This window comes from Cervus canadensis, chromosome 7, assembly GCF_019320065.1.
Source record: "Cervus canadensis isolate Bull #8, Minnesota chromosome 7, ASM1932006v1, whole genome shotgun sequence".
Classification (NCBI taxonomy): Eukaryota; Metazoa; Chordata; class Mammalia; order Artiodactyla; family Cervidae; genus Cervus; species Cervus canadensis.
The window spans coordinates 43,634,542-43,651,138 of record NC_057392.1 but is presented as its reverse complement, the minus strand read 5'-3'; the positions used below and the strand labels follow the sequence as shown (position 1 = coordinate 43,651,138).

Genomic DNA, 16,597 nt, shown 5'->3' with positions numbered 1-16,597 from the left:
CCTTTGAGGAAGGACGAACATGTTTTCTGCATAGGCAGAGGGGGCACATGTATACCTGGAGACATTAGATAGCAGAGACTATTAACTGTCTTTTTACATCCATTCCCACTTTCTTTCGTTATAGTATACATGCATTTGTTGTTGTTGTTGTTGCTATTATTTCTTAAATTAATTTACAAACCAATTTTGTTACGTGGGACATAGGACAAATCCTCCCACTTCTACAAAAAGAAACCAAATATGACATTCCATGGGGAAAATGAGGCTTCCATAATCTTCAACAGGATGTACTTGTTTCTAGCTAAGATTTCCTACCCAGAAGAGCACTGCTTAATTGAGTGCTCTGTACCACTATCTCTGTTTACACTGTGATCAGTTCAGTTCAGTCACTTAGTCATGTCTGACTCTTTGTGACCCTATGGACTGCAGCACGTCAGACCTCCCTGTTCATCACCAACTCCTAGAGTTTACTCAAACTCATGTCTATTCAGTCCGTGATGCCATCAAACCATCTCATCCTCTGTCGTCCCCTTCTCCTCCCACCTTCAACCTTTCCCAGCATCAGGGTCTTTTCAAATGAGTCAGTTCTTCACATCAGGTGGCCAAAGTATTGGAGTTTTAGCTTCAGCATAATCCTTCTAATGAATATTCAGGACTGATTTCCTTTAGGATGGACTAGTTGGATCTCCTTGCAGTCCAAGGGACTCTCAAGAGTCTTCTCCAACACCACACTTCAAAAGCATCAATTCTTCAGTGCTCAGCTTTCTTTATTGTCCAACTCTCACATCCATACATGACTACTGGGAAAACCACAGTCTTAACTAGATGGACCTTTGTTGGCAAAGTAATGTCTCTGCTTTTTAATATGCTGTCTAGGTTGGTCATAATTTTTCTTCCAAGAGCAACATCTTTTAATTTCATGCTACGTCACATCTCCAGTGATTGGGAGCCTCCAAAATAAGTTGCCACTGGGTTTCACTGTTTTCCATCTTTTCAAGTGATGGACTGGATGCATGATTTTTGTTTCTATGCTGAGCTTTAAGCCACTTTTTACTCTCCCTGCTTTCACTTCCATCAAGAGGCTCTTTAGTTCTTCTTCACTTTCTGCCATAAGGGTGGTGTCATCTGCATAGCTGAGGTTATTGATATTTCTCCCGGCAATCTTGATTCCAGCTTGTGCTTCATCCAGCCCAGCATTTCTCATGATGTACTCTGCATTTAAGTTAAATAAACAGGGTGACAATATACAGCCTTGATGTACTCCTTTTCCTATTTGGAACCAGTCTGTTGTTCTATGTCCAGTTCTAACTGTTGCTTCCTGACCTGCATACAGATTTCTCAAGAGGTAGGTCAGGTGGTCTGGTATTCCCATCTCTTTAAGAATTTTCCATAGTTTATTGTGATCCACACAGTCAAAGGCTCTGGCATAATCAATAAAACAGAAATAGATGTTTTTCTGGAACTTTCTCACTTTTTCAATGATCCAACGAACGTTGGCAATTTGATCTCTGGTTCCTCTGCCTCTTCTAAAACCAGCTTGAACATCTGGAAGTTCATGGTTCATGTATTATTGAAGCCTGGCTTGGAGAATTTTGAGCATTACTTTACTAGCGTGTGCTGCTGCTGCTGCTGCTGCTAAGTCACTTCAGTCGTGTCCGACTCTGTGCGACCCCATAGCAGCCCACCAGGCTTCCCCGTCCCTGGGATTCTCCAGGCAAGAACACTGGAGTAGGTTGCCATTTCCTTCTCCAATGCATGACAGTGAAAAGTGAAAGTGAAGTCGCTCAGTCATGTCCGACTCCATTTCCTTCTCCAATGCATGAAAGTGAAAAGTGAAAGTGAAGTCGCTCAGTCATGTCCGACTCTTGGCGACCCCATGAACTGCAGCCTACCAGGCTCCTCCGTCCACAGGATTTCCCAGGCAAGAGTACTGGAGTGGGTTGCCATTTCCTTCTCCAACTAGTGTGTGAGATGAGTACAATTGTACGGTAGTTTGAGCATTCTTTGGCATTGCCTTTCTTATGGATTGGAATGAAAACTGACCTTTTCCAGTCCTGTGATAGCTATATATATATTTTTTTTCTTTAGCATCCTTGCGCTTTAACTGGGGGCATTGCTGCTGAGCTACATGCCCAGCTCCTCTTGCAGATAGGTGTGGCCATATGACTAAGTCTGTACCAGTGGGGTGTGATTAGAATTAATACATACAGCTTCTTGGTCAACACTTAAAGACGTAGTCACTTGCCCTGGATGTCCTATTTCTCCTTCCTGTGGACTGGAATGAAAGCATGATAATGAGTCAGCTTTGACCACCTGGACAGGAATATTACCACAGGGGATGTTAAAACAACAGAAAAGGAACTTGAGTTCCTGGAACAGAGCTGCCTGCCTGGTCTGGGGCAGCCCATTATCTTTCAGACTGTTTCTTGGGAGAAAAATAAACTTATTTATTGAACTTGTGTATTTTTTATCTTTTTACACAGCTTAGCCTATCCTTTACAAATAAACAGTCTGTCAATAAAAGTTGACTCCCAAGTTTTGATTTAAATAATGAAATCTAGGAATCAACATTTGTTAAGTATGTCTATTATGTCCATTTTCTTTCATAAGTGCTTATACTTTTAATATTATTTTAGGTTAGATATATTTACAACACATATTTTTGCTACTTTGTATTGTAATTTTATGATTTATCTTAGAAGCATGAGGGTTCAGGGTTTATGTAGTCAAATCTACACATCTTTCCCTTGTGATTTCTTTCATTGTTTTCACACTCAGAAAAGCAGTCTCTTATCTTTCTTTCTCTTACTCTCATTATTGAAGATCTGATGTGATCATTTTAGATTCTCTTAATTAGTGTTTTCACTCCAAAATGTGATATTAGCACATGGTAAAGATATTCTCAAGCAGAGTTAAGAGTATAAAAATAAAAAGTAAATCTCCTTTCCACCCCAGACTTCTAGGTTTCCAGGCTTCCTCTTCAAAAACAACCAACGGTAATGGTTTCTTTCAGCAACAGTCCTTGCAAAATACATTCCTCCCACTTTTTTTCTAAGTAGGAATATATTAAACATAATACTATAAACTTAGTCTTTTCTAAAACTCAACAATATATCTTGGAGATATTTCCAAATCAGCACTTACCAGAACTGTTACTCCCTTTTCACAGCTACATACTATTTCACTGTTTACTTCATCATCACTACCCCTCTGCTGAAGACATTTGGGTTGCAATCAGCCTTTTGCTGTTACAAGCAAAACCATACAAACATGACTGTCCTTCCAAAATGATATAACTTTATATGTGGGCTAATTTTCTAGAAGGACAACTACTGGGTTAAAGGACATGTACATTTTTAATTTAATAAATACTGTAAAAATGCCCTCTAAATAGAATTCTCCAAATTACTTGTAACACCTATTTTTTCCCCTATACCTCAGGCAACACAGCACATTATCATACTTTTTCATCTTTGCCAATAATCAGATACATAATTGCCTTTTCATTTTTCTTTAACTATGATGAAGTTGTTGAATATCTTTTCTTAAGATTTGTATTTCCATTTCTGTAATTACTTACTCATATCTATCACTCATTTTCCTATTGCCTTGCTATTTTTCTCATTGATTTGACAGAGTTCTTTTCAACTAAGGAAATTATCCATTTGTCTTATTGTTGCAAACATTTCACAGTTTTTAACTTTTCTTTTGACTTTGTTTTATAGTATATATATATATGTGTGTGTATTTTTATAGTATATTTAATCATGCCGATATACTAAACTTTTACATAGTCAAAAGTATTATACTTTTCTATGGCTTCTGAGATTTGTGTCTTAGTTGGAAGGCCTTTGCCATTCTAAGATTATTCAAAATTAGTCTCATATTCTAATATTTCTATGGTCCATATTTTATACTTAAATGGTTGATCCAACTGGAATTTACTTAAGTGGTAGGACAGATATAGGGCTCTTCCTCATTCTTTTTCAGATAGCTAAGCAGTTATCATAAAACCATTTACTAAACAACTCATTTTTTTCTGCTATGATCACTTTAGATTTAAGATTGTCAGCTACAAAGCATTTCACAATGCTTTGTAGAAATGCTCTAGAAAATCTACGTTTACTAGAACCATACTATTTAACTATTTATCATATGCTAGTAATCTATTATTAATATTAATAAAAATTACATTGATTTGAAAGATAATATATCATGGAAATTACTGGATACACCTATGATTAAAAGCAGATATAAACTACTATAAGTTCACTTTCTAGAAGTCTGTAAATTGTTTACTATGCATGCCATATTGCATTTCACACTATAGAGTAATGCCATCTAGTATTTTTTTATAATTTGCTTCCCAATCATAGAAGAAATGCTTTATAGTTCATTATTCTAAGTTCCTTATTTATTTGTGGTGTTAATAAGAGAAAAGTGGCAAAATAATTTTTCTTCAATTTTCATTGGTACTATGTAGATAAAAGAAATACTGATACTATGAAGAGGTAAAACACCATTAGGAAGGTGGTATCAATAGTTGTAATTGAAGAAAGGGCTTATCAGAAAGCTGCTTCTCTCATGTCTTAAGACTCATAAAAGCTAAGCTACAGGAAGTAAAAGGTACAGGGTCACTATTCAGAAGGCTGGGTCAGAAGCTCAAAAAGCTTCTAGTGAAACAGGGGCACAGAAACAGATTGCTAAATACTTGTTTCAGTGCTGGCTAAATGCACAGAAGGTCTTTATCCCTTCCGGTTCAGGGTCAAACGGGAGTCTTAAGCTTAAAAGTGGTAATCTAATGAGGCTTCTAGTAAAAAATAAGCATTCTAACTAGCATTTTCATTGTAACAGCTGCATGTGTGTTGTTAATAATATTGCTCTAAAGAAATATTGCATGGACATAAATGAAGTCTCATTTCAAGGGGATAATATTCCCATATTCTTTATATGATAGGTGAACACACAAAGGATGGAAAATTCAATTTATACTTTCTTTTTATGAAAGGTTCAATCTCTCAGAATTCTTTCTTTCTTCTCTTTCCTTTCTATCTTTGTTTACATTTCTTTATGAGCTCTATTTATTTTTCATACCATTTTCTCCACCACAGAGTCAACTCTTTATTAGTCCTATAATTTTATATTTAGAAAGGATATGAAGGGATATAAAACTAGAGAGAAGCAATAGAATAGATGGCCCAAAACAGAAGAAAAGCTACCAGAAATACTAGGAAGCATTTGTAAAGAATGCACTATTGAATTTCAGCTTATATTGAAATTTGCACTTAAAAACTGTAGATGCTTTAAAAAAAAAAACTGTATATTTGAAAAATTAAGAACATTTCAAACACAACGAAACTCATCTGTTAAAATCTCACTCAGAAGGATAGGACATGAAGACCAGCATTCCACAGGAACCCAAATGATATCTGCCTTTAAAAATATGAAACACTTATACTCTCAATTTTCTGGAAAGATAACACATTTTGAAAATCTGAAAATGAACAGCATTTATTTTGAAAATGAAAAATTCTGTTCCAAATAAAAGTCAACATCTTGTACCTAAAATCTACTCCTTTTCCTCCTGGGTCCCGTGTGTCTGTTAATGGAATCAACAATGTCAGAGTCTCCAAAGTGCAACCTCAGACATATCACCTCTGATGTCTTTCTCACATGTTCTCTCTGACACCTATGCTATCCTTTCCATTCCCACAACTTCTCAGGGTAAGACAGTCATTCTGGACTCCTCACTTTCTGTTATTCCCTTTATTCAATCCATTAGCAAGTCCTTCAAAATATAATCAGATTTGACCACTCCTCACCACCACCACTGCCACCACTATGGCTCAAGTCAGCATCATCTCTCATGTGGTTTATTGCACTGATTCCCTCCCTGGTCTCCTCACTCCTGTATCCTCAATAAAGCAGCCTGTGACCATGGTTCTCTTCAGCTCAGAGCTGCCAATGATTTTCTAGCTTGAAAAAAGTTGAAGTCCTTACGAGGTCTTGAAGGACCTGGTCTCACACTCCCATCACCACCCATGACTGGTCTCATTTCCCAACCCTCTTCCCATAACGTCTCTGGTTTGGCTCCAGCCCTGCCAGGCTTCCTGCCAGGTTTGCTCTTCTCTTCCCATCCTTTATACTTGCTGTTCTCTCTGCCTTACATAACACATCATCCATCCATTCATTCCTCCAGGCTTTACCCTCAAAAGGTATCGTCCCAGTAACAGTTTTTTTGCCCATTTTCCCCTGAAATTTCACCATCCTTTCACTTCTTTCCTATTTCAAATCCTTCTTTCCTATTTTTTTTCCACAGCACATACTATATATTTAACTTACTTATCTAGTTTATTGCCGTCTTCCCAACAGGAATGTAAACTGCACAAGGCAGAGATTTTCCTACTATGTTTTCTGCTGCATTCCCCATGTGCAGAAAAGAGCTTGGCATACAGGAGGAGTTCAGTGAATTTAGTTGAATAAATGAACTAATAAATGAATAAACAAATGAAACAAAAGGATGACTCCAGCTTGGGCTGTCACACTGCATCCTTCCTGGTCTCCTGCTGGCACTCTTAACCCTCTGTAATCAATCCTACAGCTCAATCCTACAGTCTTCAAATCAACAGTTTACCTAATATAGGTCTGATCCTATTGCTGCTCAGATTAGGAACCTAAGTGGCTCCCAACTGTCCAGTGAGGAATTATGGTTCTAAGGGATGGCATCAATATCATGCATAATCAGGATACCCTTTTCTAAACTCATCTCTACATACTGCTTTCTTATGCTTTCTTCTGTATACCAGTATCTCCCAAACGTCAGTCATTTACAGCTCCTTGTTAATGGGAAAAATTTTCTCAACGGCTCTTAAGGTCAAATCCAAGGATTCCAGTTTGATAAACACTAGGAAACTGACATCCTGGTCAATAAAAATGTTTTTTTAAATTACAGATTATTATTGGTTAAAAAATCTTCTAATACTATAACCAAAAGGAAAACAAAGTTCTAAAATCTTCATATACTCTGTATCCCTTGAGAATAAATCCATATACCCCAGGTGCAGAAATGCTGCTATACAGAAAAGAAGCTACCTACCCATCCCAGAAGAAACCTGTGCTTACCTGCCTCTGTGCCTTTGTTCTTGTTGTTCCTCTACCCTGGAATATCCTTCCCCTAACTATAGGTATCAAAATTCTTTTTGTCCTTTAATGCCTACTTTAATCATCACCTTCTTTATGAAACCTTCTTTCTGAGATCCTCAGCCAAAACTTCTCTGTCTCTTGTGGCATTACCTATTAATACATTATTCTTCCTTTTGTTCTACTATTATTTTCCCATGGTTATTATAGCTCCTGGATAGCATGAAGATTAACTTATTCTCTATGTATTTACCCAACAATTAGTACAGTATCTTCCATATGACAACTAATAAATGTACACTCAATTATTTACCATGTCAGGGGGAAAAAATGCTACTATAAAAAAACTACTGATTTTAAAAACAGAACTGTTTACTAAAAGCTTATAACCAAACATATATAATACACTGATAACAGACAAATGTGGAAAAAAAATTTTAAGTTATTTATATGATTTACCTTCTTTTAAGCATTAAGTCTGATACAGGGATGCACCTTAGACCAGTTCCCAAAACCATAAGAAAGGACGTCAGAAGCACAGTTATCCGAAGACCTAAAAGAAAACAAAAATATCTGGATTATTCTCTATTTTCTCTTCAAGTAAGTCAATGTTAAGAACAAAGTTTTTTTTTTAACTTAATCAGACTGGTATTATATTCTAATATGGCCTTTCTCTGTAACTCCCAACATGGGAAGGGAGAACTCTATATGCTGAAAATGAAATGATTTTAACTTTAAGAAAAAACCTGAATGATCACATCAAGGATTGAGTAAAAACTTCTATGAGCTCCAGTTTTTTTAAATGAATGGCTAATAGTGCTTTGTTCAGATATAAGACTAAAATATATAGAGAATAATTTTAAAAGATATTTTAGTTTTATATCTCAAATATAAAATTTCCAATTTTCAAAGGCAAGCTGTTAATTTAAAAAATTCTAAACTGCCCCCATAGTTTGTTTTTTTTTTTACATGATAGATTATTGCTTTAAATTTTCTCAAAAAATGACAAGTGGCCAATTACTTATTTTATCTTATAATCAGGACAAATTTGTTATAGGGTCTTAAGAGATAGTCCATTAGAATCCTTTGACTATTAATACAGTAGTATTAATATAATAGTATTTAATGTTGTTGATTTATCAGATGGCTTTCAACTTATAGAATGATGTTGTTAAAAAAAAAGGAGAAAGCATGGTTTAGGGTTTTAGAAGATAATGTGGATCAGACAGCTCTTCCCTTTGTATCCCAAATATGATCAACTATTTTGAAAATATGTGCCAATGGTCAGTTATGTGGATAACAGAGCAAAAGAAAATATAAAATGTAAAAACAAAGCAACCAAAACCAGATACAATAGTCTGGCTGTGGCTGAATAATATAACAAGATTCTGTCTTCCTATTGTTGGAATGCTGCACTTTTCTTAGCACTAAATTAATGCTGCCTTACTGTTTTGTGGCAGCCACATCACAGAGGTGGCTCATATGGAGTATGTGGCAAAAGTAGCAACATTTCTTCCGATTTTTCCCAGACCCAACACCCTTGAAACCATTTCACAGTGAATAGACTTAAACTGCTTAATGCAAATTTTCTCTTTTTTTTCCCCCAGAGTTTTCTTTTCTTGGCAGAAGGGAGATGGTTAAATGTTTGGTTTCCAAAGGGCTTCTCTGCTTGAAGGAAATTGAAAGTCAACAAAACTATAATTATGCAGATTAAACACAGCAAGGAAAATAAACTTGAGATTCAGATCAGGCACACACACGCTACATTGAGGATAATTTGTGACATGAACTGAGTTAGCTTTATATGATCTGAATATGATTAATATAATTTGGCAGAAGGAATAACATAGAAAATTGTGCTCAGGAACAAGTAATGCATACATACTGCTCATTTACTGCTTCTACTAACAACACAGATTTTAAAACCACATTACAGCCACAGGAAATAAAGTATAATTAATAAAAAGTACATTCATAGTCATAAATATCCTAAACTTGCAAACTGTTGCTCTTATAAGGTCATACTGGGTGCCCTGAGATAGTGGATAAAATTTTATCAATTTGGGTCTATAAGGCTCACATTCTACATTATGTTTATTTCTTCCTAGTTGGTTTGTAATTAAGGTAAATAGCCACCAAGTGGGCAGTGGGGCATTGTTTATAGCCCTAGGGTCCAAATAACTAGGTTTCCTATTACTACTGTTCAAAGCTAGCACAAAACAGCTGATATAAACTTTCAAGAATAAAGAAGTTGTGAAAATCTGATTACTATAAAGCAATCTTACAGGCACAACTTGTGGCTTTCTTATTTTTAATTGTTGCCAAATATTATCCAATCCACCTCAATTGATGCTCAGTTTTGAATAGAATGCTTTCTTGCTTTCTTGATCTCATTTGAATTTTGACAAGGCAGGACTCTGTAGTTTCATGTACTCAAAAAGACAGCAACTGACTTTGGCAAGAAGTATGAATTCCCCAGGAAAAATATGCTTAGGAGACATCTAGGACCATCACATAAATAAATCCCAAGAGATTACAGTACTAGGATGTGAGTGCAAAAACCATCTGATGAAAGGTACAGGAATAATTTTGGAAAACTAAACATGATTGATAATAAAAATAAATTCTACTCAAATATGGCATCCAGACTTTGCAGTAAGCCCCTTTCCAATGGATGATAGAGCCTTTGCTGGGAACCTACTGGGTACAGGAAGACAGCCTCCACAATTGGTGTCTAAATATCATGATACAAAATTGAGTGCCAAAAAAAAACCACCCAACCCCACTCCACCACACACACACACACACACACACACACACACACACACACAAACACATCCACAGTGGATGCATGGAAATAAGTTTTATCTGGTAAAACTGTCCTCCTCAGGCTCCCTCAGCTGGAGTGAAGTAGCTCTAATTGCTCCTAGTATAGACCACTTGTCCCTGTCCCCCACAGCCAGAGCCTCACCACCTGGATCTGCCTCCGAGACTATGAGGACTAATTACATTGTGCCTGTTTTTCCTGTTTACACTAGTCACAAAAGACCCAAGATTCACAGGTCATCCTTATCCCAATATGGCTTCACACATCCTAAAATCTGACCTCATCTCTGCCAGGGTCTGAACTCCCAAAATCTTTCCACGGTGCCTTCTGGAGCTCTCAGAATCTGCAGATCAGTGGAATCCCCCCATTATCAAGCTCTTTCATAAACACTGTCTTCATCTTTTTACTCCTCTGAAACCTCTTCCCTGAGGACACGGCTTCCCCAGCCACTTCCAGATCACTGTTCCTCTCTCCTCTCTAAATAAAACTCCCAGTCTCTTCTCTCTTGATGCTTTGATTTTCTCTGGTTGAAGCAGTATGATGATGGTGTGCCTTGCTGTAGTTTTATTCAGGCTGCAATTTGTTCTGTGTGGTTTTGTTTACGCTATTTCTTCTACTAGGATTATTATATTTCTGGGTTTAAGGATATCAACAAATTTGGAAATTTTCCTGGCATTATTTCTTCAATCTCTCCCTCCTACCCCATTTCATCTTACTCCATGCCCTCTTCCCTTAACCAATCTCTTTTCATCTGGGACTCTTAATTATACATATATTAGACCACTTAAAACTGTACTGCTCACTGATACTTGTGGGGTTTTTCTAATCATTTTTTTCATCTGTGTTCCACTTTAGATAGTATTTATCACTCCATCTTTAAGTTTGCTAATCTTTTCTTCTACAACGTTTAATCTGCTGTTAAAGCCTATCTAGCATGTTTTTTTCTGGTTTCAGACAGATTACATCCTCATCTCCAGGAGTTTAACGTTGGTTTTTTTTTTATGTTTTCTGTGTCTCGCCTTAACATGCTTTCTTCTATCTTCTTGAACACATGTAATATACCTATTTATAGTAGCTGCTTTGATGTCCCTGTCTATTAATTTTATCATCTGTGCCACTTCTTGGTCTGCTCTGAGTGCTTTTTCTCCTTTTGAAATGTTCTATTTTCCTGTTTCTTTGCATGCTTGGTAACTTCTGATTTGGATGTCAGACAATCTGAATTTTAACCTGTTGGGTGACAGATTTTTTTTCAACTCCTTTTGAACAATGTTCTGGGATATAGTTACTTTTGATCTTTTCAAGGAGTACTTTTAAGTTTTATTAGGTGGAACCAGAGCAGCCTTTAGTCTAGAGCTTGTTAGTCATTACTGCTGAGGCAGCACCCTTCTGATCATTCAATCCAACCTCCTATGTATTATGAGGTATTCCCATTTTGGCTGTTGGGAATGGAAACTATTCCCAGACTTGCATGAACTTTGAGAATTGTTCTGCCTGCTCCTTTCTGGTAGTCCTCTTCTCAGACTTGAGTAGTTTCTTCACGTGTAAACTGCTAGTCAGTGCTCAGCTGAAGACCCAAGAGGAACTCCCTGCAAATCAAGAACTCTCTTTCTGTGAACTCTCTTCCTCTCTGGTATTCTTCCCCAAGAATTCTGGCTATGGTGGCCTCTTAAACATCTCAACTGTCTCCTCAACTTAGGGAAATTGTGGGGCTCTGTTTGAACTCCGTATCTTTGGGTGAAGCAATTGTAAGGATCACTGTCCTGCTCTACCTATTGTCCAATGTTTGAAAACCACTGTTTCATATACCTTGATTTTGTTTTCTGTTTTGAGTAGTTTAAGATGGAAGGATAAATCCAGTTCCTGTTACTCCATCATGGCCAGAAGAGCCATTGACCCAGTTCTGACTGTCATGCTCACCACTCCCAGCTGTGACTGCCTACAGACCACCACATACCTGCCTCCACATCATTCACCCTCAAGGCTTAAACCTGTTCTGGCTCATTATTACTTCTGAGGACACTATATCTTTCATAAATCTGGTGATTTCAATGCAAGAGATGACCTTTTCAATATCCAGGCCTCTCAGTCTCCTGACTTCTTATTCCACGATCACATCCTCTACCCTACTTTGGTTGTCCACTCTCTTGGTTAAACTCTGACCTTATATTTACCATAACTGCATCCATGACACAATCCCAATTTCAAGCATCCCATTCTTCAACCATGACCTTCTCTCCTTCCCACTCATTCCTTCCAGTACTCTAAATTCTTCATCCATTGGGAATAACAATTTTGGAGCCTACTACTTTTTCTCATCCATCTCATGTGTGTCTTTTTCTCCTTTACCTAGTTTAGATTCTGCGGTCCATTGTTATAGCACTCTCTACATAATCCTCTACTCTGCCTGCACGTAGTTAGTCGTACACATTTGGCAAACTGCACCTCTTGTGATCTCTCTCCTTGCCAACTCTGCCCATGCCTGTGCTTGCCCAACAGAACAGGCTGGAGGGAGACACACAACCATGCTAACTGGTCACACTTTTTTTTTAGTATATGTGCTGCCGAAGCGAGCACAACTGGTCACACTTGAAATGAATGCCCAGTCACTTAAGGCAGTCCCTCTGAGCTGTCCAACAATCCTACTACAATCTCCTAGTCTGCGTATTCTCTCCTTTCCTAGGAAATAGTATTACAATTTATCACATCTCTTCAATTTTCCAAGAATTGTTCTCCTAGCTTCATTGTCAGGTGGCAATATTATTTCTTATTTTCTGAGAACTATAAACAATGATAACTCCCACAAGCTCCTAGCACCCACCATCTGCATCTGTAATCTATACGCTCTATCATTTTTTCCACTACCATTGAAGAATTAGCTGTCAATACTTCTTTCTAAGGCCAACCTACCTACTTGTGCTCTTGAGGACTGCATCCCATTTTGTTTACCCAAGGACATGGCTATGGCATTTCCTCCCCCTCCCTCTAACATTGTTATTTTCTCCCTTTCTTCTGAATCCATTAGGACATTACATTCCAGAAAAATGCTTTAATATCTCTTATCTTTAAAATACCTTCTCAGTAGTCACATTCCCCCCTGGCTACTCCTTCATTTCTCTGCTGCCCTTTACAGTGTGTTTAACATAAAAGTCTACACTCTTGAACTTACCCCCACCACTCTAATGAGACTATTCTTTTAAAAGACACCAAAGATCTCCATGTTGCTAAATCTAAGGCTCTACTCTCAGTCCTCACTAGCTGGTTCTTCCTTATCTCTCCAAGCTCTAAATGTTGGAATGCCCCTGGGCTGTCTTCTTCTGAAGCAACATCCCTCTCCACAGGTGATCTCACTCAGCTCCAAGACTCTAAATACCGTTGCTGCTGTTGCTGCTGCTAAGTCACTTCAGTCATGTCCGACTCTATGTGACCCCATAGACAGCAGCCCACCAGGCTCCCCCATTCCTGGGATTCTCCAGGCAAGAGCACTGGAGTGGGTTGCCATTTCCTTCTCCAATGCATGAAAGTGAAAAGTGAAAGTGAAAGTGAAGTCGCTCAGTTGTGTCCCGACTCTCAATGACCCCAAGGACTGCAGCCTACCAGGCTCCTGCGTCCATGGGATTTTCCAGGCAAGAGTACTGGAGTGGGTTGCCATTGCCTTCTCTGACTAAATACCATTACAGGTTGACGACACACAAATTTATTGCTCAGGCAATAAACTGACAGTTTCAGCTCAGTTCAGTTCAGTCACTCAGTCATGTCTGACTCTTTACCACCCCACGAACTGCAGCATGCCAGGCCTCCCTGTCCATCACCAACTCCCGGAGCTTACTCAAACTCATGTCCATTGAGTCGGTGATGCCATCCAACCATCTCATCCTCTGCCGTCCCCTTCTCCTCCCGCCCTCAATCTTTCCCAGCTCTTTTCAAATGAGTCAGCTCTTCGAATCAGGTGGCCAAAGTACTGGAGTTGCAGCTTCAACATCAGTCCTTCCAATGAATATTCAGGACTGATCTCCTTTAGGATGGCCTGGTTGGATCTCCTTGCAGTCCAAGGGACTCTCAAGAGTCTTCTCCAACACCACAGTTCAAAAGCATCAGTTCTTCAGCTTAGCCTATCCTATTTCAAATAGGCATTTCAAATTCTTGACCTGCAGGCCAGATTCATGATCTACCCCCAAAATGCTCCTCCCACAATCTTCTACATCTCAGTAAACTGTAGCTTGATTCTCCCAATTACTGATGCTAAAAAAAGTTGAGAAAGATCTTAGAATCCTCCAATTTCTTCATACTTCACCTCTGCCTATCCATCAAAGAACACTGGCAAGTCTACTTTCAACATGTATCTGGAATCCAACCCCTTCTCAAGTCCTTCACTACTTTCACCCCAGTTGGAAGTCATCATCAGCCCCATCTGAGTTGGTCCATTACCCCTTCAACTGGTCTCCCTGCTGTGGCTCTTGTTCTCAAGATATTAACAGTCATCATTTTACCCTCCTGCTCAAACCTTCCAGTAGAGTGAGCCCTCCTCACATCTTCACGACCAGCATCCTTACAGTGGCCTTGAGGCTCAACTCAGCCACACAAGCCTCATTTGAAATTAAAGCCCAGTCACTTAAAGTAGGCCCTCTGAGCTGCCCAACAGTCCTTCTACAATTTATTTCTCTACTATGTATTTTTCTCAGATATGTCAAACAAGTTTATGACCTTTGTCTTTGTCCCAAAGAGTCTTGTCTAGAATTGCCAAGGTGTGTTTCCTTTCTCCCTCAGGTCTCTGCTCAAACACACATTATCAGTAAGGCCTTCCCTGACAGTCTAGATGAAGTATCACCCAATCACATCCCCTTTCTCCCCTGCCTTACTTCCATTTTTCTCTAAAGCATTGATCACCATCGGACACACTAAGTATTTAATTTTACTGTCCTTTGGTGCCTGGACCTCCTCATTAGAATGTAGGCTCCAGAGAGCTATGTCCCTAGAGCTCAGCACACATTTGGGTGCTATCTCCTTCTTGAAATTTTCTTCATTGGCTTCCAGGGCACACACCCACTCTTGGCTCTTCTATGATCTCACTAGGTAGTCCCTCTTTATCTCCTTGCTGGAAAATGGAAAGTGAGAGGGTACAAAAGCAATTTCAGGAAGATAACTGGTCTTCTACTAAGTTGGGTGGGAATTATATATGTGTAATTATCCTATATATATATAGTGAATATAATTATAATAAAAAGGACAAAAATTAGCATTTTTCTACCTTAAAAATATAGTTGGCTAAATTTATGGAATAATATTGAAAAATGCTCCTGTTAAAAAGTTAAAAGAAACAATAAAATAGCATTTCCCCTTAAGTTATCCAACCTGGTAAAGAATGACGGAGGAATTGTCACAGATTGAAGGAGATTGACAAGAAATAACAACTAAATGTAATTTGGGACCCTTGACTGAATCTTAGAACAGGGGGGAAAAAAAAGAGACATTCGTGGAAAAACTAGTAAAATCCAAATAAAGTCTAATGTAGTTTAAAGCAAATAAATCAAAACAAAGAAAACCCCCATTCAGTACAAGAAACTTTCTCAGCAACTAGCACATATCTCTGCCTGGAAGTTCCACACTTTCCAGGGCTGGATACTTTCATTGTAAGATGGTTCTTTCCAGTATCCCTTTGAGTTACAGCTTCTTGTAACTTCACTCAGTTTAGTTCTTCCTTCTAGAACTATGCACATTAAGTCTAATTCCTCATTTACTTGATTTCCACACACTTATATCCTGCTTGAAGTTTCTTTTTGAAGCTTGACACACCCAATTCCCTTCATTTGACATATTATGATTTTTATACCCTTTACATTCTTGTCACACAACTTTTAAAGGACTCCACTTTGCCAATGGCCTTTCAAAAATTAATGCCCAGAACTGAACATTAGAAGCATGCCAAACTATTTCTCTTCTTTTAGATACTACACTTCCGTGCCTAAAATTGTCCTCTACTTTTTAGCAGGTACATCACATTGGTCATGAGTCATTTATCCATACTTTTGTGGTATAGTTCAACGTCTTAACTTTCAATCCTATGACCATTTTTCTCACAGAATCACACTGGCAAGTGGTAAAGTGAGACATCTGTCCAGAGCATTCTCTATGAAAAGAGAGTCTTCATCTGTAAGCTTTATCTGAGAGTTAAAAATCTCAGTTGGCACTTGCAGCTGGTCACATACACACACTTTAAAGTTGCTGTGCACCCTTTGTCTGAGTTCCTGAGTTCCCCAACAGCTCTTCCTGGGCTGGAGTCATCTATTATGAAAAGCCAACTCATTACTTCCTTGTATCTGGGCATCATCATTCTATTTTCTGACCTGTCACCCTCAACACCCCCAAACCCCTTTGAAGTCAAAGCATCGGTCATTTTTGTCAGATGTAGAAAACACACACAGCGGTGTGCATGGGGTGCTCTTATATCCACACATGCAGAAATCTGAACATCCAAAAGTCGCCTAATCCCTGTTGTTGCATAATAGGCCTTGACTTACAAAACAAACAAACAAACAAACAAAAAACCAGTATCTGCAAAGAAATCTTCCCTTATTTGTCGCTTTGGGGACGGAGGGTTCCTAGTCAGGCATGGGATGCCAGCAACACTCTATC

General features: G+C 38.3%; 1 protein-coding gene across 1 annotated transcript in view; it reads right to left on the bottom strand.

The window, feature by feature from the left end:
- The window catches only part of SLC49A4 (solute carrier family 49 member 4), an 84,647-nt gene that overhangs the window by 67,174 nt on the left and 876 nt on the right, over window positions 1-16,597 (bottom strand). The window contains exon 2 of the mRNA XM_043473143.1: window positions 7,600-7,693. Coding sequence (XP_043329078.1) covers window positions 7,600-7,693 — 94 coding nt within the window. The remainder of the gene's footprint in view (window positions 1-7,599; window positions 7,694-16,597) is intronic.